The sequence below is a fragment of the Gymnoscopelus microlampas genome (genome assembly GCF_963454915.1).
Source record: "Gymnoscopelus microlampas genome assembly, chromosome: 13".
Taxonomy (NCBI): domain Eukaryota; kingdom Metazoa; phylum Chordata; class Actinopteri; order Myctophiformes; family Myctophidae; genus Gymnoscopelus; species Gymnoscopelus microlampas.
This window is the reverse complement of record NC_139950.1, coordinates 3448621-3462857: the sequence shown is the minus strand read 5'-3', so window position 1 is coordinate 3462857 and position 14237 is coordinate 3448621. Positions and strand designations below refer to the sequence as shown.

At 40.4% G+C, this 14237-nt stretch overlaps 1 protein-coding gene across 2 annotated transcripts in view; it reads left to right on the top strand.

Moving 5' to 3' along the window:
* LOC311059161 (uncharacterized protein) overlaps window positions 1-14237 on the top strand; it is a 42516-nt gene that overhangs the window by 16097 nt on the left and 12182 nt on the right. For both annotated transcript variants that reach the window (XM_084076845.1, XM_084076844.1), the window contains exon 3: window positions 10918-11103. In XM_084076845.1, the coding sequence (XP_083932971.1) occupies window positions 10918-11103 (186 nt within the window). The remainder of the gene's footprint in view (window positions 1-10917; window positions 11104-14237) is intronic.

The window sequence follows — 14237 nt, the reverse complement described above, 5'->3', positions numbered from 1 at the left end:
TCAGATATGTGATCTATGGGGACGTTTAATGCACTTTAGGCTAATGTGCATCACGGGGACACAATTACACACACACACACACACACACATATTAAAACATGCTTTCTGGGGACCCCTCCAACATCCTGATGTTGTCCAATATACAGTAGGCTTTTCAAACACTTTCAGTTATGGCGACTTTTAATACACTTTAGGTTAATGTGCATCACAGGCACATACATGTCTTCTGAAGTTTCAATTCTACCGCCTACATGCTTGCATAAATACACACACATCTTAAAACATGTGTTTTGAGGGGGCCTACTTGTTAAAGTGATATACTAGACATTAGGAAATGAAAGCCAGGGTAAGTGCGAAAGGCATGTTGCTTTGCTTTCCTGTCATCAAACTGTCCAGGTAAAGATGTAAGGTGACTAGAAGTAAAAAAATAAAAAAAAATAAAAAGGTAAATGACTATGCCTTTAATTTGATATACTAGACATTAGAAAACGAAAACAAACTAAAAATCCTTGTAAGGTGTGCTCTCCCCCATTTACCTTATTAACGGACGTTGAAGGCTTGGCGGCTGTATCATGCAGTGGTGTGGGAGAGTCTCCATCCCCTGCTGCAGGTATGTCATTCAACATCTGTGAAGAATAACATTCATTGCATATGTATAAGACAACAGGTAGGCATTACTAAACATCTCAGAAAATACACACACACACACACACACATCTTAAAACATGCATTTTAGGGGGGCCTACTTGTTAAAGTCATTAGATTGGGTAATAAAGACATTAGGTAATAGACATTAGGAAATGAAAAGCCAGGTTAAGTTCAAAAGGCATGCTGCTTTCCTGTCCTGTCATCACACAAGTGAGGTGTCTGAAAACCTCTCCACCAACTATAAGGATTTGGATTTCATTTTCATGTACTTACTACAACCTGCTTGTGTTGAAATTTGAATCTCACTTTGAATTCACTCACCTTAGTCCGCCATGGCCAGTCAGAGTTTCCATAGTTGTAGTTCAATTCTTCACCTGGTAATATGTCTCTCACAGCAAAGAGACAGATGTGAGGTTTGCCCTCCAGGGTAATGACTCTCATTTTGCAGTTGGGAGTCCGGTGGTCATCATTCACAAGTCTCCCCAGGGACTTATCCTCTTTACACGCATCAAAACTAAACATTTAGGAATAGAAAAACAATTCAGGTTTTTTAGCATTAAAAGTAGTCATGCAATGGCGTTATTTAGCAGCAGGCCAACATTAGAGGAGCCGTAAGGCCTAGGAAAAAAAATGTGGTTTCTGATTTGCTGTCATTATAGGGCTCAGTAGGTAGGGAATGTATTTTATTTCAGGTCCATCTAGCTGGCCTACTAGTCCTCCTCGCAATCCAAAACATTTGCAAATCACACGTGATAAAATAGATGAAAGAAGACTTATTTTGACTTTGCACGACCAGGTGGTCTCACGAAAGAGAATTTTAGTGATCATAGACCTATTTTGTTTGACTCGTTGGATTTTTTAAAATCTTTTTACACTCCAACTGCCAATAAAACAATCTGGGTCGCACATATTTAATAGAGTCGGTCGGCAACCGGAAACCAAAGTATTTTTTTTTATTATGCCTAATTAATAAGGTCAGCTAAACAACTACAACAAACAAACTACTTGGCCAAAACATTTTTTGAATAATAAAAACTTACCACCAATACTTTCCATTCCATTGCACATCATACAGGAATACAGAGGCTTTCTTGGACCGTTTCCTGGCATGACTGTCGGCCTGTGTTAGAAGTTCACCACGATACTCCACCACAAACGCTCCTTTAGGAATGCCTTTGGTAGCAAAGACACCTCGCCCTTTTGTGTGAAGAAAACATATCATAAACTAGTATAAAACATTTGGTTAATGTTTTGGCAAACAAGTCAAGGTAGAGGTAGTTTGAAATTTTGCTCATACCAAGGTAACGTGAATACTCCATCATGATACTTCGTTACCTAGGACATGTTCTAAAAATTGCTCACCTTTGTATTTACTGATGAACTTTTCTTTCAGTTCAGTTTTGTCAGTCCCAGACTTGATATAATGTAGAGCTTCCTTCTCTGGATTAACTCTACTTCTTGCAGTTCTTTTATCCATCACCTAATCAAATGAATTCAAGTTATTTGCAAATAACGTGACAAGAATTACTATTACATTCAAGGCTATTAAGCCAGACTATTCAATTCAAAAGACCTGGTTCACTGGTGTGATCTGGTCTAATAATAATAATGTAAATAAATAAATAATTTCTAGCTAGAAGCAAAGCCAGTACTACTTAGATTGCAAACATAATCCAGCTACACACATTATGCTGTAAAGTTAACACACCTGCAGAGCAGCTCATGCAAGCTAGCCAGGTAGTCAACCAGTGAGTTAAGTACAATCTAGTGCTAGTTAGCTTGTAGTTTATTATCTACCACCTACTCAAATGTAGTCTAAGGCCATGGTTCTCAAAGTGGGGTCCGGGGACCCCCAGGGGTCCTTGAGTGGGTTCCAGGGGGCACCCATATAAATGTTGGATAGTTAGTAACCAAATGGACCCTTATGTTGCTGTAACTCTGAGAGTGTACAAATGGAACCAAATGGACCCTTACGGGTCCATTTGGTTCCTAACTTTCACTAACAAACACACTTCAAGTTATATGATCTGTGGGGACTATAAGTACACTGTTTAGGCTAATGTACATCACGGGGACATACATGTCATACTGAAGTTTCGATTCTTCTGCCTATTTCAAACACACTTTCAGTTTTAAGTTTTCTATGGGGACCTTTCTACTTAGCTCTCTCAGCTCAAGGTTTGGTGTGTTAGTGAACAGTAGCTAAAAACAGCAGATCTACAAGCTCAAACACATCACAATGCGACGTGTTTTGAGCTTGTAGATCTGCTATTTTCGGCTAAGAGGTTTGCTTAAGGAAAATGAGCAAACCAAGTATATATAATTCCTACATTCAATCATAAGACTAACCAGTAACAGCCACCCATGCAATGACTATTAAATGCAAGGCTATTATGCCAGACTATTCAACTCAAAAGACCTGGTTCACTGGTTTGATCTGGTCTAATAATAATAATGTAAATAAATAAATAATTTCTAGCTAGAAGCAAAGCCAGTACTACTTAGATTGCAAACATAATCCAGCTACACACATTATGCTGTAAAGTTAACACACCTGCAGAGCAGCTCATGCAAGCTAGCCAGGTAGTCAACCAGTGAGTTAAGTGCAATCTAGTGCTAGTTAGCTTGTAGTTTATTATCTACCACCTACTCAAATGTAGTCTAAGGCCATGGTTCTCAAAGTGGGGTCCGGGGACCCCCAGGGGTCCTTGAGTGGGTTCCAGGGGGCACCCATATAAATGTTGGATAGTTAGTAACCAAATGGACCCTTATGTTGCTGTAACTCTGAGAGTGTACAAATGGAACCAAATGGACCCTTACGGGTCCATTTGGTTCCTAACTTTCACTAACAAACACACTTCAAGTTATATGATCTGTGGGGACTATAAGTACACTGTTTAGGCTAATGTACATCACGGGGACATACATGTCATACTGAAGTTTCGATTCTTCTGCCTATTTCAAACACACTTTCAGTTTTAAGTTTTCTATGGGGACCTTTCCACTTAGCTCTCTCAGCTCAAGGTTTGGTGTGTTAGTGAACAGTAGCTAAAAACAGCAGATCTACAAGCTCAAACACATCACAATGCGACGTGTTTTGAGCTTGTAGATCTGCTATTTTCGGCTAAGAGGTTTGCTTAAGGAAAATGAGCAAACCAAGTATATATAATTCCTACATTCAATCATAAGACTAACCAGTAACAGCCACCCATGCAATGACTATTAAATGCAAGGCTATTATGCCAGACTATTCAACTCAAAAGACCTGGTTCACTGGTGTGATCTGGTCTAATAATAATAATGTAAATAAATAAATAATTTCTAGCTAGAAGCAAAGCCAGTACTACTTAGATTGCAAACATAATCCAGCTACACACATTATGCTGTAAAGTTAACACACCTGCAGAGCAGCTCATGCAAGCTAGCCAGGTAGTCAACCAGTGAGTTAAGTGCAATCTAGTGCTAGTTAGCTTGTAGTTTATTATCTACCACCTACTCAAATGTAGTCTAAGGCCATGGTTCTCAAAGTGGGGTCCGGGGACCCCCAGGGGTCCTTGAGTGGGTTCCAGGGGGCACCCATATAAATGTTGGATAGTTAGTAACCAAATGGACCCTTATGTTGCTGTAACTCTGAGAGTGTACAAATGGAACCAAATGGACCCTTACGGGTCCATTTGGTTCCTAACTTTCACTAACAAACACACTTCAAGTTATATGATCTGTGGGGACTATAAGTACACTGTTTAGGCTAATGTACATCACGGGGACATACATGTCATACTGAAGTTTCGATTCTTCTGCCTATTTCAAACACACTTTCAGTTTTAAGTTTTCTATGGGGACCTTTCCACTTAGCTCTCTCAGCTCAAGGTTTGGTGTGTTAGTGAACAGTAGCTAAAAACAGCAGATCTACAAGCTCAAACACATCACAATGCGACGTGTTTTGAGCTTGTAGATCTGCTATTTTCGGCTAAGAGGTTTGCTTAAGGAAAATGAGCAAACCAAGTATATATAATTCCTACATTCAATCATAAGACTAACCAGTAACAGCCACCCATGCAATGACTATTAAATGCAAGGCTATTATGCCAGACTATTCAACTCAAAAGACCTGGTTCACTGGTTTGATCTGGTCTAATAATAATAATGTAAATAAATAAATAATTTCTAGCTAGAAGCAAAGCCAGTACTACTTAGATTGCAAACATAATCCAGCTACACACATTATGCTGTAAAGTTAACACACCTGCAGAGCAGCTCATGCAAGCTAGCCAGGTAGTCAACCAGTGAGTTAAGTGCAATCTAGTGCTAGTTAGCTTGTAGTTTATTATCTACCACCTACTCAAATGTAGTCTAAGGCCATGGTTCTCAAAGTGGGGTCCGGGGACCCCCAGGGGTCCTTGAGTGGGTTCCAGGGGGCACCCATATAAATGTTGGATAGTTAGTAACCAAATGGACCCTTATGTTGCTGTAACTCTGAGAGTGTACAAATGGAACCAAATGGACCCTTACGGGTCCATTTGGTTCCTAACTTTCACTAACAAACACACTTCAAGTTATATGATCTGTGGGGACTATAAGTACACTGTTTAGGCTAATGTACATCACGGGGACATACATGTCATACTGAAGTTTCGATTCTTCTGCCTATTTCAAACACACTTTCAGTTTTAAGTTTTCTATGGGGACCTTTCCACTTAGCTCTCTCAGCTCAAGGTTTGGTGTGTTAGTGAACAGTAGCTAAAAACAGCAGATCTACAAGCTCAAACACATCACAATGCGACGTGTTTTGAGCTTGTAGATCTGCTATTTTCGGCTAAGAGGTTTGCTTAAGGAAAATGAGCAAACCAAGTATATATAATTCCTACATTCAATCATAAGACTAACCAGTAACAGCCACCCATGCAATGACTATTAAATGCAAGGCTATTATGCCAGACTATTCAACTCAAAAGACCTGGTTCACTGGTGTGATCTGGTCTAATAATAATAATGTAAATAAATAAATAATTTCTAGCTAGAAGCAAAGCCAGTACTACTTAGATTGCAAACATAATCCAGCTACACACATTATGCTGTAAAGTTAACACACCTGCAGAGCAGCTCATGCAAGCTAGCCAGGTAGTCAACCAGTGAGTTAAGTGCAATCTAGTGCTAGTTAGCTTGTAGTTTATTATCTACCACCTACTCAAATGTAGTCTAAGGCCATGGTTCTCAAAGTGGGGTCCGGGGACCCCCAGGGGTCCTTGAGTGGGTTCCAGGGGGCACCCATATAAATGTTGGATAGTTAGTAACCAAATGGACCCTTATGTTGCTGTAACTCTGAGAGTGTACAAATGGAACCAAATGGACCCTTACGGGTCCATTTGGTTCCTAACTTTCACTAACAAACACACTTCAAGTTATATGATCTGTGGGGACTATAAGTACACTGTTTAGGCTAATGTACATAACGGGGACATACATGTCATACTGAAGTTTCGATTCTTCTGCCTATTTCAAACACACTTTCAGTTTTAAGTTTTCTATGGGGACCTTTCCACTTAGCTCTCTCAGCTCAAGGTTTGGTGTGTTAGTGAACAGTAGCTAAAAACAGCAGATCTACAAGCTCAAACACATCACAATGCGACGTGTTTTGAGCTTGTAGATCTGCTATTTTCGGCTAAGAGGTTTGCTTAAGGAAAATGAGCAAACCAAGTATATATAATTCCTACATTCAATCATAAGACTAACCAGTAACAGCCACCCATGCAATGACTATTAAATGCAAGGCTATTATGCCAGACTATTCAACTCAAAAGACCTGGTTCACTGGTGTGATCTGGTCTAATAATAATAATGTAAATAAATAAATAATTTCTAGCTAGAAGCAAAGCCAGTACTACTTAGATTGCAAACATAATCCAGCTACACACATTATGCTGTAAAGTTAACACACCTGCAGAGCAGCTCATGCAAGCTAGCCAGGTAGTCAACCAGTGAGTTAAGTGCAATCTAGTGCTAGTTAGCTTGTAGTTTATTATCTACCACCTACTCAAATGTAGTCTAAGGCCATGGTTCTCAAAGTGGGGTCCGGGGACCCCCAGGGGTCCTTGAGTGGGTTCCAGGGGGCACCCATATAAATGTTGGATAGTTAGTAACCAAATGGACCCTTATGTTGCTGTAACTCTGAGAGTGTACAAATGGAACCAAATGGACCCTTACGGGTCCATTTGGTTCCTAACTTTCACTAACAAACACACTTCAAGTTATATGATCTGTGGGGACTATAAGTACACTGTTTAGGCTAATGTACATCACGGGGACATACATGTCATACTGAAGTTTCGATTCTTCTGCCTATTTCAAACACACTTTCAGTTTTAAGTTTTCTATGGGGACCTTTCCACTTAGCTCTCTCAGCTCAAGGTTTGGTGTGTTAGTGAACAGTAGCTAAAAACAGCAGATCTACAAGCTCAAACACATCACAATGCGACGTGTTTTGAGCTTGTAGATCTGCTATTTTCGGCTGAAAGGTTTGCTGTAGCTTTGTATAGACTGTGTGTATAGCTAAGGCAGTGGTTCTCAACCTTTTCAGGCCCTGACCCACAAAAATAATCATAATTTTGAACTTGGGACCTCCCACCCTGACAAGCTTGGTATGTAGGAGTTGAAGCATTACATTTAGTTTGACTCGGTCGCACACATGTTGTGAAAATAGCAGATCTACAAGCTCACAACGACTCACTCTGCAAGGGATTGTGAGCTTGTAGATCTGCTATTTTCGGCTAAGAGGGTTGCTTAAGGAAAATGAGCAAACCAAGTATATATAATTCCTACATTCAATCATAAGACTAACCAGTAACAGCCACCCATGCAATGACTATTAAATGCAAGGCTATTATGCCAGACTATTCAACTCAAAAGACCTGGTTCACTGGTGTGATCTGGTCTAATAATAATAATGTAAATAAATAAATAATTTCTAGCTAGAAGCAAAGCCAGTACTACTTAGATTGCAAACATAATCCAGCTACACACATTATGCTGTAAAGTTAACACACCTGCAGAGCAGCTCATGCAAGCTAGCTAGGTAGTCAACCAGTGAGTTATGTACAATCTAGTGCTAGTTAGCTTGTAGTTTATTATCTACCACCTACTCAAATGTAGTCTAAGGCCATGGTTCTCAAAGTGGGGTCCGGGGACCCCCAGGGGTCCTTGAGTGGGTTCCAGGGGGCACCCAGATAAATGTTGGATAGTTAGTAACCAAATGGACCCTTATGTTGCTGTAACTCTGAGAGTGTACAAATGGAACCAAATGGACCCTTACGGGTCCATTTGGTTCCATTAGTACACTCTCAGAGTTATGGTGGTCCGTGGTCTAATGCAGGGGTTCCTGCATTAGACCAGGGCCCTACATACCAGGGCCCTACATACATCAGCTATTTTCCAAAAATCTTGATATTCTTTGAAAATGTTTGAATATTTTTTACATTTTTAACACCACATCTGGAACTCTTTTCAGATGGGGGTCCGCGACCAAATCCGCATTCATTTAGGGGTACTTGACCTGAAAAAGTTTGAGAACCACTGGCCTTTCAAGACTTCATCTCTCTCAGCTAAGGGGTCCCTGCTTTATCTCTCTCTCAGCTAAGGGGTCCCTGCTTCATCTGTCTCTCAGCTAAGGGGTCCCTGCTTCATATCTCTCTCAGCTAGGGTTTGGTGTATGTGAACAGTAGCTAAAAATAGCCAATCTACAAGCTCAAACACATCACAGTGCGACGTACTGACGCTTGATTGATTGATTGCTGTATTTCATTTAGTAAGACATGAGAACATCAGTACATGGAAGTACAAATTCACAATACACGGTCTACTAAACTGGAAGACTCATTAAGCACTGAACTTGTTTAAGATGAGATCCCCATGCACACAAATCATGATGAAAACACGCTAACACACGAGTCATTTGCGCACTTCCAAATAATCTTTTGATGAGTTTCTATACAAAAGAATCCACTCACTATCAGCGTAATCAAAGTTTTTCTTACCTTTTAAAGTAGTCACAAGCACATTTAGCTCCAGGAAGAACTCAAACACGCTTCAGCGTCGGTGAAAACATTTGTTACTGAAATGGTCGGTAGAATGGGAGAGCTCAGCTGTGCTAATCAATGAAGACTCACAGCTGAGTGGCGATATTGACTGAGTGACGCCCACGCGCACAGACATTGCTTTCAAAGCTACTCCTTGGGCCAGAGGGCCCATTCCCCTAGGCAAAGCCCGATTTTTGCGACCCCCCCCCCCCTCGCTACATATAAGGTAAAATATAAGGTGCTCATCCGCTTGCCCCAAATGTTAACAAGGTGTCCGAAGTATTTGTGTAATGTATTAGTCCATATTTTTCAATAAAAACGTGTTTTAATCCCATCTGTGGCTGGACGCCTCCCCCCCCCCCGTTCACTTCATGTTTACATTGAGTGTAATTACGGCTTTTACCAGATGCGCGTCGTCACTACCGCCCATTGGGAACTTCCGACAGAATCGGCCACAGACGGGATTAAAACACTTTTTTTATTACAAAATATGGACTAATACATTAAAGATACTCCGGACACCTAGTTAACATTTGGGGCAAGCGGGTAAGCACCTTATATTTGACCTTATATGTACGTTCATTTTCGGCCCCCCCCCTCCCATGATAGCACATAGGCTGTGGACGTGGATATTGGCATTTGGTACCATTTTAGTCCAAACCTTACTATACTATACCAAATTGTTTATACTATAAACAACATAAACTTTATGGACATTATAAGTAAATTAATGATAGCCTTTCCATAGTAGTAGCATTTTATATTTTTGGGATTTTTTATTTGTTTTCATTAGCGGATTTTCATTATTTCCAAAAAGAACTCAACAGCCAATATCATATGAAAAGTAATGTAATCTTGAACCTAAGGCAACTAAAACAATTATAAATATTATAATATTATTTTTTTAATACTGTTTCATTCAAATGGCACAAAGCAAGTAAAAGTATTCCATAAATAAACAATAACCACATTGCTCCACATTTACCCATTGACAGGGGCGATTTTGTGTCCTTCAATGTGTGTTGATGTGATTTTCTCAATAGAGTCTATATGCAACCGCAGTAATAGTGTTTGTTTTTCTATACTAATGGGGACACAGTAGGGCGGGCTATGCAAATCTCTGACCTGTGATTGTGTGTGTGTGAGAGACTGCAGTACCAACTAACGTCTGATGGGGGCAGTACAGGCATCGTCCCCTTTAGTCAAAACACACACTTTTTCAGTCATGTTTCATATTTCCATGCATTATGAGACAAGGCCAAATTTTGGCACCAGACACATCAGTGACCTCTCCCCTACCCCCTGAATGATTTGTGTTGTGGGGACATACAAATTTGTCCCCATAAAGTTTTTGGTCCCCTGTACGTGACTGTGTAAACAGGTGTGTGTCCCCATCAGTATAGAAAAACAAACACACACACACACACACACACACACACACACACACACACACACACACAAGCCAGTGGTAAAGTAACTAGGTACATACAATTTTGAGGTATTTTTTACTTTACTGCGTATTTCAAATCTTCAATACTTTTATTTCTACTCCACTACATCTCAGAGGCAAATATTGTACCTTTACTCCACTACAATAATTTTAAAACTTTAGTTACTATAGTTACTTTGTAGATTTTGATTATTATTACAAAACATTACCCACTCCAGCCCTGTATACATTTTGGCCTTTTGAAAATAGCAGATCTGAGCTTGTAGATCTGCTATTTTCAAAAGATTTGTATTTGAAAACTTGTGAAATGGGACATTCTGCATAATGAGTACTTTATACTTTTGGTACTTGAAGTACATTTTGATGCCAATACTTTTGTACTTTTACTCAGGTAAATTTTGAATTCCGGACTTTTACTTGTAACAGAGTATTTCTACATTTCAGTATTGATACTTTTACTTAAGTAAAAAATAACACACGCACACACGCACGCACGCACGCACGCACGCACGCACGCACGCACGCACACGCACACACACACACACACACACACACACACACACAGTCCTGAACTGTAGATAAGTGATGAAAGAGCTGGTTCAGCAGCACTAGAAGCCGCTTCTAAATAAAGATGAGTACCTGTACTTAGTTACTTTACACCACTGTGTGTGCGTCCCGTTTGAGCTCCTCGTCGATGTGTGTACTCAGAGGAACTTGAATAAAGTGTGGTTTCATCGTTATCGACAGCGTTCACAGCAAACATTATCAGGACCGTCGGTGGAGCGTAGCCTGCAGACCGGCAGTGAGCTTCACCGGATGTTACTGGTCTGGATTCATCAACAACTTTGATCAAAACATCGACTACAGCTGCCCCACCAACTATGTCATCGCTGGAGTGTTCAGTTACCATAGCAACCATCATGGTGACAGACGGTGAGTCTGTGATGATCTGATTACATTACATTACATTACATTAAATTACATTACAGTAGTAGGTATTTATAGTATAGGCATTCTATGTATAATAAGGGGTTAACTTAGGACAAATTGCAACATAAACTCTTTCAATGTTTTTTTTTTTTTTTCATAAATATGTTAGTAATAACATATAAAAAGTCCTGTTAACTTTTGAACAATGGCTTCTTTTTAACCATGATAACTTGGAAGAGGAAGCCTGCAGTTTCTTTCAATCCCCAGGTGTGTGAACTGTCCAATGGTTGCCATCTTATAATGAGCATTAGTGAGGACCAATTACACCTTATAATGAGCATTAGTGAGGACCAATTACTTCTTATAATGAGCATTAGTGAGGACCAATTACATCTTATAATGAGCATTAGTGAGGACCAATTACATCTTATAATGAGCATTAGTGAGGACCAATTACATCTTATAATGAGCATTAGTGAGGACCAATTACATCTCATAATGAGCATTAGTGAGGACCAATTACAATACATCTCTGTTGTCGGGCACTTGGGCAGAAACCAGCTATGTCTAAAATAGTAACTTTCAGAAAATTATTATTATTATTGTCTCCGCCAGGCCGAAAGGCATAGCGAGAGAGTATGTTTTACCCTCCGTCCGTCCGTCTGTCTGTCCGTCTGTCCGTCTGTCCGTCCGTCTGTGGACAGCTAATCTCTGGCACCGTTGGCTTCATCGTGGTGAAACTGTGCACACACACTCCCTGGATGCCAATTCATACCCTCTGCCCCAAAATGTTCACATGGGCTTGTTATAGCGCCACCAGGAGGCCGCTTTTGGCAAAACACCTTTTTTGACAGTACTCCTACAGAATTTGTCCAAAAGTCACGCAAATCGGTACACAGTATCTTTATAGTCATTAAACGAAACGGGTATTTCAGATTTCTCATATTCCATCCTGATTGGCTAAAAATGTCTTCCAAAGTTTGCAGGAGTGCTCCGTTTTGAACAAAATGCCTCAAATCATGAACACAGCATGCAATTTCCGTGAAATTTTGCACGCTCATTCCCATTAGGCTGAGGAAGAACTACCATTTGAACATTTTCAAATCAGCCTCATGGTGGCGCTATAACAGGCCGATATGTGTTTTTACCTATAATTGCACCGATCTGTGTAAAACTTTTTATGCACACTCCCTAGAGGTCAAGGAAAAACCTTTGCCCTGCATTTTTCACATCTGCCTTTTATAGCGCCACCAGGAGGCCGACTTATGTAAAACACATTATTTTATACTACTCCTTCCAATTTTATCCAAATTTCACTCAAATAGGTACACATGATCTCTATAGTCATGTGATCACGACGGATTTGTTTGATTTTTCATATTCCATACTGATTTGCTAAGATTGACATCTAAAGTTTGCATTATTGGCTTGTTTTGAACAAAATTCCGCAAATCATGAACTCACCGTCCAATTGTGCTCAAACTTTGCACGCACATTCACACTATGTTGAGGAACAAATGCCATCCTTTTAACATTGGACTGTTATAGCGCCACCAACAGGTCTAATTTAGCGAAAAAACATGTTTTTAACTAAATGCCTCAAATCATGAATGCAGTCAGAGTCCGATTGTCGTGCAAGGCCTAAGAAGAAATGGCACCCTTTTCACGTTGGCCTATTATAGCGCCACCAGGAGGCCACAATAGCCTACCTGACCTGGCGGAGACCTGTGCTCCGAGGAGCACTTTTTCTAGTTATTATTATGTTTAGAACAACACCATACTGCCTCATCAAAGTTGGTACGGTGACTTTATACATTGTCAGATACTTGAATGTGTCCTTACATTATCATCACTTTACCCAATTACTTTATATATTATTTGTATATTAAATACATTATATTATCATCACCCAAATACAGCTCAAGTAGTTAGGAGGTTTGTGAACATTAAGTGGAGATCATGTCATTAGGCTCTATGCACAGCAGCCATATTATCACTTCCTTCACAGGTGTTACTAATGATACTAATGAAGGCTCTGTTCCATTTAGTGTAGCACAGTGGTTTCCACGACCCCCATAACTCTGAGAGTGTACACATGGAACCAAATGGACCCTTACGGGTCCATTTGGTTCCATTTGTACACTCTCAGAGTTACACACCCACAAGGGGCCATTTGGAAGCCCATGAGGGTCCCTGGACCCCAACTTTAGACCCACTGGTGTAACAGAGTGTTTCCAGTGAGCCAACATGCACAATATCAGCACCCTGACTCTGTTTGACCAGAATGGAACAGAGCCTTCATTAGTATCATTGGTAACACCTGTGAATGTCTTCACAATATGGCTGCTGTGAATAGACCATATTCACACGCGGCCATATTGCCATTAAGTCAATAGACCATACCCGGTCGACGCATCCGTGGGGGGATATGCGCACATGATCTGGCAACCCGGGAGGCAGTTCGTCCCATAGCTGGGCAACCCCGTAACCATGGCGACAGTGTTTTACACAAAAACGCTAATAAGAAGCTGAGATTTGATGAAATTGAAAAACGGGCTTCACAGTTAAGTTCAGATGGGAATGTTCAATGGCTGTGTGCAAAATCAGAGCAATTGCTCCAGCCACTGAGTAGAACCGGGTAGCTTCACTCACCACTACACCTACAGTACAGACAGACAGAGGTTACTAGAATTATAGTAGGATGAAATGCCACCCCAGTTGCCACAGCAACGCAATGTTAAATTCCAAAATGGCCACTGTGTGAATATGGACTATAGAGCCACAAGGTAGAGTTAGGAGGTTTGATTGACAGTTTGAGGATACAATGGAGTTAGGACGTTTAGTCAGAAGTGCTTTTTAATACATTTCATTGGTTCAATGTTTGTAAAACCCACACATATACGTAAAGGGTGTAGAATAGCACTGATTTATTAAAGACAATACAAATGGAGATACAGTCGTAGCCAGCTGAGAACCTCACCTTAGGTACCTAGGAAATCAGTACCCGGGAGGCGCTGATATGAAACCACACCCCTCTGTGGGTGTGGTTTTGCCTTGGAGGGTGGAGTTTAGCATTATTTTTTCCCCACTGTGCAATACAGTAGCTGGACAGTAGGTGGCAGGGCCGAGCAACTATT